Genomic DNA, 19,529 nt, shown 5'->3' with positions numbered 1-19,529 from the left:
TCACGGGGAGTCGAACCCAGGACCTGAGGAGTGCTACTCAGACCACCTAACAAACTCAGCTATAAAACACACCATTTTAAAGACAAGACAATGTCTATCGAGTCCTATTTTATGTGACCACGTGAAAGAACGAAGATAGAAATTTTTAATTAGTTTTGGTGCAGATTTATACCTAAGAATTCATAACACCGACGACTTTCAAAATTACTAGCCCGTGTAATAGCAAGATGCAACGGGAAAAATTTATCACATGCTTGATTCATCCTAGATCTCCCACGGCTAGACGTGGCCTAGGGGCAAACTTAGCCTATAGATGAAGAAACTTGGATGGTTTCTATGGACAGCTTCAGGGATACATGAAACATTGGAACATGTTGCGACTGGCGAGAGTTCAAGGACTAACTACTAAGGTTATTCTGCTGAATTCTATTGTTGCTAACGATGAATCTTGCCCTCAACAAACAAGTAGTAGAGCTCTGCAATGTCGTGGGTTCGTGTGAGAGAACAAGGGAGAGAAACCGGATGGAAAGCACGAGATGATTCCTTATCTGTTCGTACCAGCTTGAGTGAGACCACCACAGGTGTCGAGGCTTATCCCGAGAGGGGCCATGGTGACTCATCGTTTTCCATCGAGTGGCAGTGGGGCACCTCCTGCTTTGTCGCTTTGGATGCGGATGCATGTACTCTTGTCCACTTCTCCACCTCTCCTTTTCTCTCTTTTTTGCAGTGTTCAGACTAAATTATGGTGATGGTTGACACCGATAATTGGTCGTACTCGAGTGATGACATGATAATACTAGTATATTATCTTGGGATTTGTGACTGTTAACTTGATTCTCTTTCTCGTTCTTTTGTTGTTTTCGATACATCCTCTGATCCTCATGTTGAGACTTGACTAGGTCATACGCATAAGTTTCTGCAATTCTGTTCATATACCGTACGGGGTTGCTTCCTGCTTTGATCCTTTGCTAGCTACTCGTACTGTACCACCGTGCCCAGCGAGAAACCAGAGATGAACAAGCGATTCAATTCAATCCTAGACGAGCTTGTCTCGTAGTCTACCGTGCTGTCAAGGCTCAATATGAGGATCAGCCAGGACAGCCAAACAGCAACTGAAAGAAGCGCACATACGTACGTAGCCGTTTGTTTATCTTTCGAACAAATTTACATGTCAGATTTTAGCTTTTGTAGCTTCAGACGAGCATCCATCCAATCCATGAACACGAGGTTCCGTAGAGGAGTCTCGGAGCTCAGTGAGAAGCCGAGAACAGTAGCAGGTGTTGTCGGCCACTTAGCAACCTCCAAGGCACAGTCAGTTGTAGACCTGCCCTGCGGCACTAGCCACCTCTGCCGCGGCTTCAGAGCTTAGCTCGGTCCCCAGCAGCTGAGGAACATGATCATCCTTAGCGACTCCTCGGCGCCGCCGCCGCCGCCGATCTTGCCGGCCGCCGACAACCGCAACGCGCCCCGCTTCGCGGCCGAGGAGCAAGGCTTGGCCACCTGCTCCTTGAGCTCGATGGCGGCGCCCAGCGTCACCGCAATGTACGCCTTGTTCGCCACCGCAAACCTCATCCTCTTTTTTTTCCCTGCGTTCCGAAGAAACTACGACTCTGCCTGGACTCTCAAGAACGTCAGTGCGCATGTAGAGTGAGCCGAGCAGAAGCTTGATTATATACGTGTGTTGAGGTGCCGTGCGTTCATGTCAACTTGTCTCAGTGGCCAACGGTTTCGCAGGCAGCTCGGAAAACAGGTGGCCGAGCGGACCACTGGTTCCGTCAAACAGGGAGCTCGTGCAGGCACCGAATCCATGGTATGGTTCCTGATGAGGCCATCTGATTTGGAGGATATGCACTGGTTTGTCTTATCTACGACATTCAGTTCATATCTTGTCTGAAATTGTCACTTGCTTTGCTTGCATCATCTTTACTCATTGCTGTTCTGCACTTCATCAGTTTCTGAAATTAGTGAACGTCTCTGTCGGTTCATCCTGGTCGCAGTTTCGAGTCCGTCTGCAACTGCAAGTCTGCAACGCAGCGCAGGCGGCCACGCAGCAAGTGTCTGTGGGAACAATGTGAATCCTGTGGATTTCCTATAACATTTTTTACATTCCTATATGGGACTCTAGATCTTGAGAGGAAGGCGGTTCTTTGGTTCTTCGGATAAAAATATATATGCAGATGGAACGCCACAAACTACAAAGGAAGCGCCATCTACTGACATGTAGCTATACTACTATATTAAGGCTCTAAGGGTAGCCTGCCTCCTCTGGTTCTGCCTCCCGTTAATCTACGCCGTCCACGCGCGTTAATCTGCACCGTCCGTCATGCGTACGTTTTCGACCGTCGCCCCCGTGAATCACTCCCTGCCCCACAACCCCCAAGCAACCCTAGCTCTCCCTCCCCCTCCGCGTCCTACAGCCATCGTCGCTCTGCCTTCCGCCCCCGCCGTCGCCGCAGACGCAGCCGGCCACCCACCACTCGCGCCTCCCCCACCGCGTCGCGTGTGGGCCACAGCTACAGCTGCCTCCTCGAGCAACCCACACTCCTTTCTTCCCCTGCCTGTCGTCTCTCTTCCACCTTCCACCACAAGCGCCGTCGCAGCCGGTGCCTGCTCCTTCCCGATCCCCGAGGCAAAGCTGCGACTCCGCAACTGCCGCCATGGCGTTCGAGAAGATCAAGGTCTCCAACCCAATCATCGAGATGGACGGTGAGATCCCATCGCTTGCCGATCATAAATCAATCGCACCTTCGCGTCGCACTGCTGAATTTTTAAATTTAAAGCCGGGTTTTGGGGTGCGCCGAGATCTGTACGGTTGAATCTTGTTGCGCTGCTATCCTTGTGCTCCCTCTGATTTGTCTGGTCAAGTTTTGGTGGTTGGGTTCACGAAGACGCTAACTGAGGTTTTTGGCGAGGAACCTTTGTGTAATCTGTAGTCGAGTCGCCGCGGCGCATGTCCGCGGAAGCGCGGGAGGCGACTTCTTGCCGTTCGCCTCCCTGTTGTTTGAGATTAAATTCAGGTATACAAGCGGGTGCACGGATGATCTAACTACGGATGAATGTGTAGAAATTTAGACGAAGCCTGTCTAAAATTGAAAAAAAAACAAAATTAGGCGAAGTTTGCGTAAAATGGAGAAAAAGGAGGTGGTTTAGATGTCACCGGTCACCAGTACTTCCCTGGTGGCAGTGGGGAAGCTACAGTAAATTGGAGGAGTGTATGTTTGCCTTGTTGGTTCATGTACTTGTACTATAAGGACTGCATACATGGTGAAATTACAGTTAAATTCACTGTTTTTTATTTTTAAGTGGTGCAGTGCACCCCTAAATTATATTGTATGTAGCTTCGCCTCTGCCTGAGTGCCTGGTGGTGCACCGGTAGTGGAATAGTTTTGGTGGATGTATAATATTTCATCTCACTTAGTTATATATACTTAAGCTGCAACTTTTGTGGTTTTTGGATGCAATAAATAGTCATGCTTTGTGGTCAGTCATCATTTTCTCTGCTTGTATTGAATATTGACCCATGTTCTGACTTCTTCATGTTGCAATTAGAAAAAATAAACAAACAAGATAGCACTCTCCCATCTTTAAATAAAAAACAAGAATATTCCATTGTAGTGATAAGTTTGTATTTTTTATTTTCCAACCTGAAATGTACAAACCTAAACTAATTTTCTTAAACACACTGTAGCTGATACCTTGTGCCATTGTCCTATTATAGGCGATGAGATGACCAGGGTATTCTGGCAGTCTATCAAGGACAAGGTAATGAATACCTCATGTGTTCCGAGTCGTCAGATTAAACTGCTTTACTTGCTCCTATTTTTTGCCTGATTTCATTAGGCATTTAGGCTAGATGATGACAACATATTTTTTCAGCTTATCTTCCCATTTCTGGACCTGGACATCAAGTACTATGATTTGGGGATACTGCACGGTGAAGCAACTGATGACAAGGTCACAGTGGAGGCTGCAGAGGCTACTCTCAAGTAAGAGTTTGTTTAAGTATTTTGAGTTTGATGCAAAGGGTGTGCTTGTATCACAAGATTCTTATGAATTTTGTCGAAATCAAGGTCATGCCATGTTATTCTACCTGTACCTGTAACATTGTTGTTCTATATTACTCAGATGTAACCCAATGTTTTGCAGGTACAATGTGGCTATTAAGTGTGCGACCATTACTCCAGGTACATTTGATTCTTGTGTAGATGCAATATGTACTCTTAATCTATACTACTATATTAAGGCTGTAAGGGGGTAGCCTGCCTCCTCTGGTTCTGCCTCCCGTTAATCTACGTCGTCCACGCCCGTTAATCTGCACCGTTCGTCATGCGTACGTTTTCGACGTCCGTCGCCCGTGTGAATCACCCCCTGCCCCACAACCCCCAAGCAACCCTAGCTCTCCCTCCCCCCTCCGCGTTCGCAGTCGTCGTCGCTCTGCCTCCTGCCCCCGCCGTCGCCGCCGCGCCACAGACGCAGCCGGCTACCCACCGCTCGCGCCTCCCGCACCGTGTCGCGTGTGGGCCACAGCTGCAGCTGCCCCCCGAGCAACCCTAGCTCTCGCTCCTCCCTCCATAGTTGTCGCCCCAAACGTTGCAGCATTGATGGCAGCGAGCTCGTTCTCCACTCTCCAGCATGTCGATCCAGCGGGAGCACCTTCGACCTCACCGGTAAAACTCTCGATTATTGCTTCCATGTGCTAAACAAATGTCCACGTCGAGTTCAATATGAAGTGTAATGGAAACCCCTTTGATCTTAGATTGATAGTATCCTAATTTATCCTGCACTACCCCGATCTACATAGTCAAATCCAATGTGTAATCGCTAACTGGCAAGTTGTATGAACCTATTTATTTGTGAATTGTTGAGTATTTCTATATTACTTGGTGGTAAAATGCATGATTAGTAGTTGCACGTTGTAACAAGAAATCCAACTTTGACTATTTGGATTCCAATATGGTACATATATTAAATGTTTGGAACTCTGGATTCATTTATGGATTAACCATGTAGTCTTTTCGGTGTAGACATGTATTAGGAACCATCCCATTTTCATCCCTATATATAAGTAACAAAGTGGGAACACAAAGAGAGAAGGCTTGCCCTTACCATCCATGGTGGCTGATTAAGCTCGCACCCCAGTGAACAAGCAACCTATATGAATGTTTACCCAATTTTTGTGCCCTTCTATGCATTGAATAATTGAATTTAATGTCATCTTTTAACCGAACCAACTTTTTGTACAGGTGAAACTAGAAGAACGTATGAAGCTAGACTTGTTGCAATTTATAGACATGTAAGAGAGGATGGAGTTGAGGGACAACCTATTTCTGTTTCAACAGAACAATTTGCAGTAAGTCAAATCACCTCTTGTACTATAATCTTGCAATTGTTTCTTTCTCTCTCTTTTCTAAGAATAACTATTGCATTAGCATATTTTACTAACTTGTATAAATTGTTATTTTCAAGAGATTTTATGTACCGTTTCTTTACAAACAATGCTAATGCCACATCCACAATCTTGCAGAACTTTGAATGGCAACCAGTTATCTGGATCTTTGCCTGATGAGATTGGTTACCAGATGAACTTTAACAGATTAGAAATAAAATATAACAACATATCAGGCCCATACCTAACACTTTTGCCAACTTAACAAGAATTAAACATCTGTTAGTGTCGAGTATCTTTATTTTCTGCCCATCCCTGATGCTTCTGATTTGTAAAATTAGTAAATAATTCTGGTTCCAATTTTACCTTTTAGTCACATGAATAATAACTCATTACAAATCCCATCTGAGTTGTCCAACTTGCCTTAACTCCTTCATTTGTAAGTAGACCTCAACTTTTTCTAATATTTTCTATTTTGCAAGTTGCAGATGACTTGTAAGTTGACATGTCTTGTGCTGTGAACTTGCAGCCTTGTTGATAACAATAATTGATCTGGGCCTCTTCCACCAGAATTAGTAGATACACGTAGTCTTCTTGCTATCTTGACTGTAAGTACATTTTTCTGCAGCACAATGTTAAGGATTTGTACTTGTTCATGATATCTTGAGGTTCCTCTGGCTCTAGATGTTTAAGAAATTTAAGTAATATACACCAATTTCATGAGTACACTTCACTTGCTTATGTAAATCTAATGGCATGCTAAGGAGATAATGATCCAGGCCTTTGTCTTTGATTTTTTTTGTTTATTCTGTATAGATTAGACTTTTTTGTTATCTATGACAAATATTTCTCATATCTATGTATCTGTGTACTTATAGTCAGGCTGATAATAACAACTTCAGTGGAAGCTCCATCCTGCTGAATACAACAACATACAAACACTTCTAAAGCTGTGAGTGTAACAACCTTTTCGCTCATGTTCTCTCTTTTCAGAATTTGAGGTAGATGAGGGCAAAAGAATTTAACAGCTATTACAACTTCTGTTATTGAGAACAATCATTAAAAGCATGCTTATTAAAACGACGTTAAAACGACGTTTAAACGTCGTTTAAACTATAAAACGCTGACAGGAAGTGAAACGACAAAACGTTTTACGATTCGTCGTAAAACGTTGTTTAACGTCGTTTAAACGTCGCGTTTTGACGTTTAAACGCGGTATAGAGTGAAACGCCGCGTTTAATGCGTCTGCTGCTAGTAATTGGCCCAGCCCAATTAGAAACTCCCGCCCAGCCCACCCAGACCGCCGCTACAAGCCGCACTTTCACCAGCCCAATTAGTAACTCGCGTTCTCACCAGCCGTCGCACTCCAGGGCGCGCTCCAGCCTCCAGGCCGCCGCTGCTCCAACCCTCCTGCGCCGCCCGTCCGGCGCCGCCAGGCCCGCCTCTGCGTGCCGCTGCTCCAGGCCGCCGCCGCTCCAGTCAGCTGCTCTCCAGGCCGTCCTCCCTCCAGGCCGCTGCTCTCCAGGCCGCTCCAGGCCGCTGCTCTCAAGGCCGTCCTCCAGCCCCGCCTCAGAGCCTCTGCGTGCCACCGCTCCAGGCCGCCGCGCTCCAGGCCGTCCTCCCTCCTGCGCCGCCTGTCCGGCTGCCAGCCCCTCCAGCCCCGCCTCTGCTGTCCCACTGCGGCAGGACTACAGAGTACAGAGACTGACTGTCCCACTGTTTGGTATTTGACTTGATATAATTGCCTGAAATTATGATATATTGAAATTTCCCTATGTTGTTTAAAACTACATTTAAACTTTGTTTAAACCGTTTAAAAGTTAAAACTTACCCATGAGCGTTTCAACGTTTCGTCGTTTTAATAACCTTGATTAAAAGTGTAGGCATTGGTGAGTACAAACCTAAGGTTAAAAGAAGAATATTTTGAATAAAAGTGTTTGTATTTGCCAAATGGCTTATGCTTTTAGTTGAGATAGGTAGTATATCAAAGTTCAGGGCATCACATAGATAAGAACGAATTTGCTCCGTGTGCAACAAAAAGCTCGTTTTTACACTGACTCCTCTTCTATTGCAGCCTATAGCTGCCAAATAGTTGGATGCAACTGGTCCATTTATCTGGAAATATTTATATTTAAAAAAATATCGAAAAACATTACATTTAAAATTTTATAGGTAGTCTTCTTTCATTCTGTGGAGATCATTTTCACTGATAACTGAAACAACAATTACTTCATTATATTCATTCAAGGACAAGCACCACACAATCAACATCATGTTTAAACTCAAATCAAGACGTGTTGAGTAAACCATCCTTTTACATGTTACCAGGAGTCTAAGAAACTATAGTTTGGGTTGTTCCAGATTTGAGTGTCATACCTAAATTTGGGTACTTGTAAGTCCAGATTAAATGCAATGTTTCCTTTCTCGGTTTTTGGACATCTTACAATCATAAATTATCCTTTTACATTAACTTGCAGCCTTTCAAAAACATATGTTTTCCCAATATTATTTATTAAATGCTTTTAGTATTGTATCTTCATTTTAGAGTGAGAAATCCGCTACTCAATTCACATCAGGATATTAGTTGTCAAATATTTTAGTACTAATATTGAGGGGGATGGCGGAGGGCATTGCGCTGCGGGGTTACATCGCCGTCACCTTCGACATGCGCGACATAGGTGGGTCCACAGGGCGGGTGTCGCTCACGTGCTCCATCAAGAACATCGAGTGAGGTGGTGTGCTGCTGCTCTAAAGAAGGGAGGAGAGGAAGTAGCGACAATGTCGCCAAGACCACCTGGCGCGATGTCTCCTACCAGATCACCAAGATCAACATGTACAAGGTGATCCAGTCCGAGCCCTCTCCCTGCATGCTTCCATTGATTTTTTATTTCATTCCAATCGATTTGCCGTGATATATGCAATGCAGGATGGTCGGCATGTACAAGATATGCTTAAGGTGAGGTTGTAATTCAGGATGTGCATATATTTCTTGGGCTTGAATTTGTTTAATCTAAATAGATTATTTTTTATCCAATCCAAATTTCCAATGACTTGCCATATCATTAGCATCAGAGGCTCCATAAAGCAGCTCTGCTAGAATTAACTGATTCACTGTCAAGGTCAAACATCACTATGATATTGCTGAGATGGTCCAATCAGTGACAATGCTGGTGGTATTGTTGAGATGGCAGGAATGAGCCACAAAATCTGAGAGAACTTATGCTCTTGGTGCTGCTGACAACACAACTGTTGCTATTAGAAAGGTAGACATGCTTTTTATCCATTTGTTGGCTCAATGTGTTCATTTGTCACTGCCATCATTGGCACTATTGGTAGGGTATGTATTTCTTAATATTTTAACATATGAGAATGAACTAATGAAGTAGTAGTAGCGGATAATATACAACAAAAGAACCATTGTACTCGTCTGGTAACCTAATTCATCTTTATCTCTATGTAGTACTCCCTCTATTCCAAACTACTATTAGACGTTTTGGTATATGCGTTGTTTTTGTTATGTACCTAGACATAATATATATTCAAATGCATGGCAAAAGCTACCTATCTTGAAGAGCCAAAACATCTTATAATTTGGAATTGAGGGAATAGTAGATAATCTGCAACAAAAGAACTATTGTACGCCTCTGGTAACTTAATTCATCTGTTTCCTTTTGCAGGGATTTGCCATTGGTTCAGGTGCTCTTGTGTCCCTGGTGCTGTTTGGTGCCTTCGTTAGCAGAGCTGGAGTGAAGGTTGTCGATGTTCTCTCCTGAAGGTTTTCATTGGTTTGATTGTTGGAGACATGTTTTTGTACTGGTTCTCTGTCATGACCATGAAGAGTGTTGGAAGTGTCGCCCTAAAGATGGTGGAGGAGGTTCGCAGGCAGTTCAACACCATTCTTGGGTTGATGGAGTGAACAAGCAAGCCTGACTATGCAACCTATGTGAAGATTTGCACTGATGCTTCTTCCATCAAGGAGATGATTCCTTGGGGTGCTCTGGTCATGCTGACTCCCTCATTGATGGAACCTCTTTGGCATCGAGACTCTCTCTGGCGTTTTTGCTGGTGCCCTGGTTTTTGGAGTGCAGGTGCGCACTTTGCCTTCTACTCTCTCTGTGCACTTCAATGTGTTTGCTTGTTCTAGGGTTTATGGAGATTTCTGCTTTGGACAAATTGCCATCTCTACTTCCAACACTGTGCTGCATAGGATAACGCAAGAAGTATATTAAGGTGAATGTTCTGAAGAAGTCTCATTGAACACCATGTCTTGCTTTTGTTGATTAGCGCCATATATCATTCATCAAGACACGGAGCCTACTAATTAGAAATTATGCATGTTCCACATTTGCTCACTATTTTTCTTAGAAGGAAACATTGTCGTTTATTTTTGTATCTGAAATCTGTTTCACTATCTTGTATTCCTATCAGTGCGCATATAGTTTAACATACCGACTTAAATGATGTCTTCAACCACATTTGCTCACTATTTTTCTTAGAAGGAAACATTGTCGTTTATTTTTGTATCTGAAATCTGTTTCACTATCTTGTATTCCTATCAGTGCGCATATAGTTCATGGCTATTTTCGACAAAAATGGGGGTTGTGTGGCCATTTATCTTCAACCAGAGGCTCATACACCTCACTACACATATGTTTTCTTGCCATATATCACATTCTTGGATCTATGGTGGAGACCAGTTCTTGGTCAAAAATCCGTAGGTGTTAGCCTTCTAATTAGAAAATATGCATGTTCCACATTTGCTCACTATTTTTCTTAGAAGGAAACATTGTCGTTTATTTTTGTATCTGAAATCTGTTTCACTATCTTGTATTCCTATCAGTGCGCATATAGTTCATGGCTATTTTCGACAAAAATGGGGGTTGTGTGGCCATTTATCTTCAACCAGAGGCTCATACACCTCATTACACATATGTTTTCTTGCCATATATCACATTCTTGGATCTATGGTGGAGACCAGTTCTTAGTCAAAAATCCGTAGGTGTTAGCCTTTATGTTTAATTCTTGTTAAGTTGGCAAAAGTGTTAGGTATGGGCCTGATATGTTGTTATATTTTATTTCTAATCTGTTAAAGTTCATCTGGTAACCAATCTCATCAGGCAAAGATCCAGATAACTGGTTGCCATTCAAAGTTCTGCAAGATTGTGGATGTGGCATTAGCATTGTTTGTAAAGAAACGGTACATAAAATCTCTTGAAAATAACAATTTATACAAGTTAGTAAAATATGCTAATGCAATAGTTATTCTTAGAAAAGAGAGAGAAAGAAACAGTTGCAAGATTATAGTACAAGAGGTGATTTGACTTACTGCAAATTGTTCTGTTGAAACAGAAATAGGTTGTCCCTCAACTCCATCCTCTCTTACATGTCTATAAATTGCAACAAGTCTAGCTTCATACGTTCTTCTAGTTTCACCTGTACAAAGTAATGCACCATTTTCTATGGAATGGATCAGTGCTACCTAGATTTGGATAAGAAAAACGAAACAATGTATTGTTTAATATGATAATAATATAGATTAGATAAAAATAAATATCAATACCTTCACTTTCTACAATCAGTTTTCTATTTTTCTTTTTATATGGCTGGAAAGCAACTGAAGATTTTTCAATTTATATTCCACAGTATCATTTACTGAACGTCATGCTGACGTGTTCGTTATTTCCAGAACAAGGCCATCTCAGATAAAAGTAGATGTAGCTTTCATAGGACTTAATTCCAGCAAAGCAAAGGTTGGCAGTGCACCAAACAATAGCGTTTATACTTCATTCTTATGGATTGGAGAAGCCTATGCAACATGTCAAGCCAGATGACATGCAGATGAGAAGGTTCTGCATCAATAGAAACCAGAGAAAAATCTGTATGTGTCTGTATGACATCTCAGATAAAGCCTGATGATCAGCATGATGAAAGGTGGGGAGTTCTATAGCTGGTTTAAGCTGGAGCTAGCTTCTGAAGTCCGGTCAGGTGTCTGTATGTGTTGCCCCTTTTTATTTCATTTCATGAGAAAAGATTGTTATTTGTTCCTTGAACTGTACTTGGTCGTACTTGTGAATAAATATTTTAGCATGGTTGTTCGACTTCTCATAATGTTTATTCGACATCAGTTCATGATATTAGTGTTACGTGATATTTTATCATATGAATTTTGAATATCATAGTGATGTTTATCGTTCCATATCTATATTTTATACTAATCTTTAACTCTCGTGGCAACGCACGAGCACACACCTAGTCTCACTTAAGGGTGTTTCGCTTTGTATTGAACTGTAGACATAGAAAGAAGAATTAAGAGAAGCGAAGAAGAATGAAGTTGCACAGGTGCAAGTGCACCGTACAGAAAGCATACTACCAGCTAATCCTTTCAACTATCATTTAGCATCAACCTCTATATACCGGAAGCATGCTTGTATATAAACTTCATACCCCAATAAATACCCCTAATACACACAAATTTGTCATGTCCATATATATTAGTTGGAATTTTAATTTAAATTTGTTCTCAATACAATTCATTTGCTTTTACAATTTGGTAATAGACATGACATAACAAAACATGTTCAAACTGTAATAGTAGAACAAGTCATTCAAATATTCAATATAATAAAAGAAATAGTATTAAGAACACAAAATGAAAGCATGAAAGCACTAACCAAAGTTTTGTTGGACAATACAGAGCTGCAAAGATGGGTACAGAAATTGAGGCGAACACAATTCCGAATTTCCCTGGATAGTCACAACGACCCATGATTATTATAGAAAACATAAGTATTCACATTCTGAGAAAAGAAACTGGTATTCTCTATCAGAATTTTCATAGCAACGCCAAACTAAGATGACAGAACTGCTATACAATGATGACAAAACTGCTATACAATGTTAAATGTTGATGAGAAAACACAATGGTAAGTACGTAACAACTATAGGAACATATTCAAAGATCCTTCTCAATTCGGATGCAGCGACACAACACACTACATGTTTTGAGAAACCAATCATTGCTATTTGCTAGCTCGGTAATGAACAAAATATTTGAAATAAACACAAACTGACCAGGTGAGCAGAAAGGCAAGTCGAAGAGAACATCATATTAAGGTTACTGAATCAATGACAATCCCACTCGCTCCCATAATAATCTTAGATTAGGTTACATAATAAGATGTTTCATAGTTTTTCTCATCAATATTTAACATTCATCAAAGCTGATAATACTTGTTATTTTGCTAATGGACAAAGAAAACTACAGAAGCATTTTGTTTGTCCACCTAAATTTAGTAAACAGTACAAGGAAGATTGTGTGCCAAGCAAAGAACTACATATCCATAAATGGACCACCTAGATGTCTGGGATCAGCAATAAAGTATATTACTCTATAATTTCCAAAATTCAAAGGTAGACATAATTCATGGAAAGACAGTATACTGGAAGCAACACGAGGTTGTAAAAGACAGATGCTCCATACTTGTGGGCACAAGAAGAAAAAGGCAACACTGATGCTTGAGAGTCTGCACTGCTTGGGATTAACTCTGAGAAAAACAAAATGGTAAGTAGAGAAGCAAATATTAACTCTAAGAAAACACAATGGTAAGTAGGTGACAACTATATGAACATATTCAAAGATCATTCTCAATTCTGATGCAGCAACACAACACACTACATGTTTTGAGAAACTAATCATTGCTATTTGCTAGCTCAGTAATAAACAAATATTTGAAATAAACACAAACTGACCAGGAAAGCACGTAGTTTAAGTATGGCGTTGAAAGCAAATAAAACCGGATAACTTAAATTGTTCAATCATGATATATTGCATTGGTGCCTAGTTTTGAATGGTCAGCTTCTTACCAAACAAAGTCTGCTGATATGGAGTAGTGCAACAGTACAAGTAACCCTGACCGCGGTAAGCAGCCAAGTTACCACTAAGAAACAACGAAAATGATACTCCAAAGACCATGCATTAGATTTTAGGACAATTGGTTGCTGGATCCAAAGGCCATACACCAGATTTCCAGGAAAGCACGTAGTTTAAGTATGGCGTTGAAAGCAAATAAAACTGGATAGCTTAAATTGTTCAATCATGATATATTGCATTGGTGCCTAGTTTTGAATGGTCAGCTTTACCAAAAAAAAGTCTGCTGACATGGAGTAGTGCAATAGTACAAGTAACCCTGACCGCGGTAAGCAGCCAAGTTACCAAGCAAATGAAATATATGTTGTTACATTGAAGGCGTACTGTAAGCTTGGAATTAGGGAGACCTTAAATCTGTACATAGCTTTAAAAGGATAAGTTAAACTGCTTCACCCATGTGTTACCGGCCATGCAAAAAAGGATAAGAAGATGGCAAGTCTTGTCATACCCCAATGTCTCAAATACCACCAACCATAGTTACCATACTACTGCATTATTTCCTAAAATTGAATGGTCACTTTACATAAGGCTAAGCTTGCTTGCATGAAGTAGTGTCATACAAGTAAATCCTGATCACGGAAGCACTAAATTTGCCAAGAAAATGAACAAATGCTCAGTTACATTGAGGGGGTAACTGTAAGATTGAGGCTTGGAAGCCTTAAAATCTGTACATTGCTGAAACGACATATTCCAACAACATAAAAATGTAGCTCATAAAAATTTAGGGGATTCAAGGAACATGATAGGAGATAGTATCATCCGCAAAGGACATGGAGAAAACCCTATTTAATCGTGTTCCAAAATAATTGGGGATCTAAGCTAGAGCGATTCTTGTTCGTTGCAGGCTAGATTATATAAAAAGGTTCCCTTCCCATGCTAGTAACAACACCCCACCTGTCCTGTACTAAATAAACGTTACGAATTAAATTACTTGCTGATGAACTACTGACTAATCCTCCAACATCCACGCATGATTTTGCAATTGTGAGCTCATGAAACATTAACTCAGATTGTTGATTTATACCAGTAGACAGTTTGACAGGTCAAGCTATCAAGAGCAGTGATCACTTCCACAGTTTGAAAAGGTAAGACTTGACCGAGCCAACTAACTCTAGGAGTGAGTCGAATTAGTAAAAATGACTTAAAAATCAAGATATCCCCTTTCCTACATCTAGTAACCTAAACTAAAGCATGAAACACAATTTATGAAAGAGTCAAACATTATATATCACCACTCAGAAACAGGGGCACAGGACTAAGGAAATATAGTACGAGGATGCTAAACAAAGTAATAAGCATGGAAAAATAAGCAAGCAACAGCCTAGAGAATCGCTCTACTAGTCTTGATTCTAAATAAAAAAACTACCTTACTCCTCAAGCGGGAGAGACCAGTCGTGGAGCAACTCGCCGTCGATCTTCACTACTCCCCTTGTAGCCTGCGCAGTCCCGGTTGTCGGCCGAGCAAGCCCCTCCTCGCCTCTGCTGAGCGCACCCTCGGTCCACTGCAGGCGCGCTCGGACACTGTAGAGGCCCGGCGCGGCGGCGTGGTACAGGAACCCGACTCTGGTGAAAACGCGTGCTCGGACGAGATAGAGTCCACACATGCTCCCGGTTTATCTTCATCGAGCTCTATAAGGTGTCTGAGGAAGTGGAGGTCGTGGGGAGGAAGCATGCAGTAGTGGACGACGTGGGGACTGAAGAGGGGGAGACGGTTGCACGAACTGTGCGGGGGTGGGGACGGTAGAGGCCGCACAAATGGGGATGGCGCAGGGCTGGAGGTTGCCGGCGGGATAGAAGATGGAGCGGCGGTGGTGGAGCGGCGGTGGCGCTGGACACTGGAGGCCGCGACCGCAACGAAGGCGAACAAGAGGGCGGCGGCGCAAGGCGAGCATGCGGGGGCGGCGGCGCAAGGCGAGCATGCGGGCGGGGGCGCAGCCGCGCAGGGCTGGAGGCCGCGGGCGGGGACAGGGTTTCACGGAGATGGGCCTCGCAGAACACAAATCGATAGATGGGCCTCGCAAACACAAATCGGCAGATGGGCCTCACACGGCGTATATGGCTGTCTTAATATTTTTGCAAGATAAATTTAGTACCACATTGCCCACCAATTGGTGTTGAAACCTGCTTATATGTGTTTCTGTGCATGTAGCAGTACAATTGTTATCACATGGTGCATGTATCGTCCTGTGTGCGTGACATGCAGTAAGTGCCCGTGCGATGCCACGGAACATAAATTGCGAACTTCTCGATTTGTATATCGGTTATGCTTCCTGTGGAGCAAGGAAGCGAACGCAAGCCAGCCTTTTGTATTAGTGCATTCTGTTCAGCTCTTACTTGATCATCCCGTGTTCTCGTATGTGCCATGGCCGAGTGGCAAGCTCAACACTGGTATTATTGTCTTGTCTCAAATGAAGTTCAGTTCCACAAGTTAACTGGAAATCTTCATGGGTGATAGCTATGTCAGATTCTTCTGCGCATAGGGCAAGTAATGCAAGTGATAGCTGTGTCATTTTACCCCCATTTTCTTGGGCATCACTTGTCTCAAATAAAGTCCATTAGAGGTTCACAATTTATGTTCCGTGGCATCGCACAGGCACCTACCTAGTTTATACATAATTTAGCACCAAAGAAATAAAAACAAAAAAAAAAAAACGGGAAAAAAGAATATCGCGCCAGGTAGGGGTCGAACCTACGACCTACGACCTTCTGCAATTTATGAGCTACAGGCGCATTTGGTTATTGCTATTTAGAAAACATATTTTTATCCGTTGCGTTTCTGTCGCCTTTTGTGGTTCTCAACTTCTGGTACCAGTTTACTTGACAATTTATTCCCCCTCTTCATTGCTGAGCAGGAAACGAATGCTGTGCAGTAAGCCAGTAACAACACAAAAATGGCAAGAAGTTCAAAAACCTGGATCATTTACTTAACCTGTAAGGTTTCAGCATCAAAATAAAAAAAATCTCGCAAAAGAAGGGTAAACGGGGATCTCAACAAAGAAATTTAAAGAAGTTAAGTTGTGTAAAGTTATGCATTTAGCTCATTTTTTCGAATACATCAAGAAAAGGACATTCTGCACCTTTTTTCAGGAAACCAACATGTTCTTTACAGATGTCACAAAAGAGTACATATCTGCTAACATTTTCTGTTTTTTCTTGCATGCATAGGCTATTCGAACGACGATGCTCCCCATGAGTTTCTTTTAATTAAAAGAACACCCTTACGATGACAGTCCAAACGGATGGCTTTCGGTCCACTGCAGGCGTGCTCGGACTATTTCAGTAGCATGTATATCAATTGACTAAATAGTCAGCAAGATTTCACTTCGTAAAAGAATCAGCCGTATTGGTGTTACTATTAACGAACAACGAGCATCGCAGCTAATGTGGCAACCATGTTACAATATAACCTTCCCAGAATAGTAACGAACTGTAAATGAATAGCTTCATTTTCATATTGAATAGATCTCAAGTGTTCCAAAACCAAAGGCTGCTCACAAATGCCCAGAGCAAGCAAAACTGAATGGTATTACAAAGTGCAATAAACATAGCTGAAGAACTTACAATCATTCCTAAGAATTAAGTTTCAACTTGAGTGACTGTGCTGAGCTAAATGATTGAATTAATCATGACCAAAAGCCATGGGCGTTGCCATGTATCCATTTTTTCCATTTGATTTATTGTGTAGTATTTCTAGGAGGGTAACTATTACCATGATCAGATGACTCTATTGCAGAAAGAGGCAGCGGGGCACACCTCTAATCAATCTTCACAAACGAGAAGAGGTAGTGCACGAAGTAGAAGGAGAGCAGGAAACCAATGGCGCCAGTGGAGAGCAAGATTGCAAGGGCCATGATCAGGGAATAGCCAAGGTAGAGTGTGGCAGAAACTGGTCCGCTCAGGCTCCTGAGATCGAACACCAGGTAGTTAATAGAGTAGAGGAACACATAGAATGCGACAGAGCAAGAAGCAAAGAAGGCCTTCCACCACCATTTCCAGTCCTCCACGCAAAGGTGCATGTAGGTCAGGACCAGAGAAACCTCACCACAGACTATGACCAGCAGGAAGAGGACAATGAACAGGAAGCCAAAGACGTAGTAGAACCTTCCCAACCAAATGCTGGAAAGGATGAAGAAGAGCTCAATGAAGAGAGTACCAAATGGCAATGTTCCCGCACCGAGCACAAGCAACCATGAGGGGAACTTGCGCTCAGGAATCTCTCGTGGGATCTGGTTGGTTCGGACAGGGTAGTCGATGCTTGCAGCACGTGTGCCTAGCAAGCCTCCAATAAGTGTGAGTGGCACAGAGATGCAGAACCACAGGGCCAGGAGGGTGAAGAACAGTGAGATGGGTAGAGCTCCAGTGCTCTTCTTGCCCCACAGAATGGAGTTAAGCACAGTGAGGATGATGAACACAATCCCAGGGAAGAAGCAGGCAGTCAGCTCTGTACGTGAAATCAAAACCATACAGTACAATTGGCGTCATTGAGAGCACATATGCTTCTGATGTTGTTCAGTACCTACAGTCAGTAAAAACAAGAAGGAAATCAACCAAACTGAAAAACTCTGACAAGGATCAAACGATAAGGATTCCAAAGACGATAAGGATTCCAAAGATGGATTGGAACTCACTTCTGCATTCTGCGCAATGTCTGTTAGTGTTACATCTGCCCCAACCTTTGCAGCTACTAATCCTGGCAGTGAGGTCCCAGCACCAAGCTGCAAAAAATGATACGTGCAAATTAGACAAGAGTGTAACTGTAGCATTGTCCTGTGAAACAATAATGTGCATGCAGAGGAAAGCAGGATTCCACAAAGAGATGAATTCTGGCCTCCTCGAACATGGAGAATGATATCTAGGCCTTAGGACACACGAGCAAGCACTCCTGTTGACCGAAGGTTGTTCAGTGAATAATATTAGCCATTGCCAGTTGTATTCCCCTCCTTGTCCCCAAGGCAAGAAATCATAATGTCACCAGATGCAAGGCAATGAGACGTGTGAGGAAAGCCAATCCCAGTCTTCTCAGCAATGTCCTTAGACTCAAACACGTTATGCAAGGATGGTGCCCTCTCGGGTCTGTCGCTGTGTCAACAACATACTAACGTCCTGACCTGCAAATAACCATTGAAGCCACACCACATATTCTCAGTCCTGAGGTCAGCAGCCGATTCATTCAATTGATTCAGACCATGTCCACTTATTCTATACTCACAACAATGAAGGAAGGATCAGGAAGTGACGCTTTGCTGATGGATCACCATGGCAGGAGCTGCACGAGTTCCAGCCAGAGTGATGCAGCTCATCGCCGATGTGGGTGACTGGGAGCCTGTGGATCACCTGGGAGTATGTAGGAGAGTCGGGGTCCAAATCCATCGTTGCAAGGTAATCCAGCTTGTTAATTCCAGTGCCTGCATAAAATAATACGGAACACATGAACACAAAATTCCCAACAAGGCGAACATCTAGTCACTACAGTTTTCACATGGCTTGTGTGATCCATAGACGCCCCCGAAGTAGAAACCATGTGAACCCCTGACATGAACCGAAAATGTTTTGAAGCAGGTATTGTCTTTGTCACACTTTCAGGCTTTCGGCCATGAGGGATCACGCGCTAGTTTGCAGACTAAGTGAACCTCAAATGTAGCCTTATTTTTGTTGACAAGCCAGAGCATACAGTCTTAAACTATGATAGGAGATAGTATCATCCGCAAAGGACATGGAGAAAACCCTATTTAATCGTGTTCCAAAATAATTGGGGATCTAAGCTAGAGCGATTCTTGTTCGTTGCAGGCTAGATTATATAAAAAGGTTCCCTTCCCATGCTAGTAACAACACCCCACCTGTCCTGTACTAAATAAACGTTACGAATTAAATTACTTGCTGATGAACTACTGACTAATCCTCCAACATCCACGCATGATTTTGCAAGTAAGCAATCGTGTTCTCGTAGGAACAAGAACAATGTTCGTCTGAACTCAACTTCCCAAGGTGACCAAGGAAAAAAACCCACAACAGAGATTCATTGCTCAAGTTTACCTTTTTTTTAATTCATCACTAAAAAGTAGTGCATCGATAGAATTTCGCATGTGCAGTTTGAATTAGACTCCAATAATTGTGCACCAAAGCAAGTAGAGGCACACAGAGATGACGATAACGACCTTTTTCACCATCCATGACAAGGAAATTTTCTGTCCGAAGTATTAACCGTTAACAAAGGAG

The 19,529-nt window shown here is 42.6% G+C and overlaps 2 protein-coding genes across 51 annotated transcripts; one reads left to right on the top strand and one right to left on the bottom strand.

The window, feature by feature from the left end:
* Nucleotides 1-282: 282 nt before the first annotated feature.
* Nucleotides 283-11,505, top strand: LOC103633296 (cytosolic isocitrate dehydrogenase [NADP]). Of its 50 annotated transcripts, none has more exons than XM_008655014.3 (13): nt 283-1,642; nt 1,735-1,810; nt 3,719-3,762; nt 3,877-3,986; nt 4,147-4,184; nt 5,244-5,350; nt 5,916-5,994; nt 6,265-6,338; nt 8,065-8,226; nt 8,313-8,342; nt 8,453-8,649; nt 9,064-9,616; nt 11,073-11,505. In XM_008655014.3, the coding sequence occupies exons 1-7, from the start codon at nt 1,394-1,396 to the stop codon at nt 5,922-5,924; spliced, it is 633 nt and encodes a 210-aa protein (XP_008653236.1). In that variant the 5' UTR covers nt 283-1,393; the 3' UTR covers nt 5,925-5,994; nt 6,265-6,338; nt 8,065-8,226; nt 8,313-8,342; nt 8,453-8,649; nt 9,064-9,616; nt 11,073-11,505. The 50 variants fall into 50 exon arrangements, 49 of the variants coding, with proteins under 49 accessions (XP_008653236.1, XP_035817020.1, XP_035817019.1 ...); XM_035961127.1 differs by having other exon boundaries at nt 7,987-8,342; nt 8,459-8,649; nt 9,064-9,474; nt 9,594-9,616; nt 11,030-11,505; XM_035961126.1 differs by having other exon boundaries at nt 6,757-8,226; nt 8,578-8,649.
* Nucleotides 11,506-16,733: 5,228 nt separating this feature from the next.
* On the bottom strand, nt 16,734-18,683 carry LOC103634335 (transmembrane 9 superfamily member 12). The gene is made up of 4 exons (XM_020541735.1): nt 18,523-18,683; nt 18,414-18,421; nt 17,987-18,028; nt 16,734-17,754 (listed from the first exon to the last, which is right to left on the bottom strand). Exons 1-4 carry the CDS (start codon nt 18,681-18,683, stop codon nt 17,069-17,071), a joined length of 897 nt encoding a protein of 298 aa, XP_020397324.1. The 3' UTR covers nt 16,734-17,068.
* Nucleotides 18,684-19,529: the final 846 nt, after the last annotated feature.

Source organism: Zea mays, chromosome 7 (assembly GCF_902167145.1).
Source record: "Zea mays cultivar B73 chromosome 7, Zm-B73-REFERENCE-NAM-5.0, whole genome shotgun sequence".
Taxonomy (NCBI): domain Eukaryota; kingdom Viridiplantae; phylum Streptophyta; class Magnoliopsida; order Poales; family Poaceae; genus Zea; species Zea mays.
This window is presented reverse-complemented; position numbering and strand designations above follow the sequence as displayed.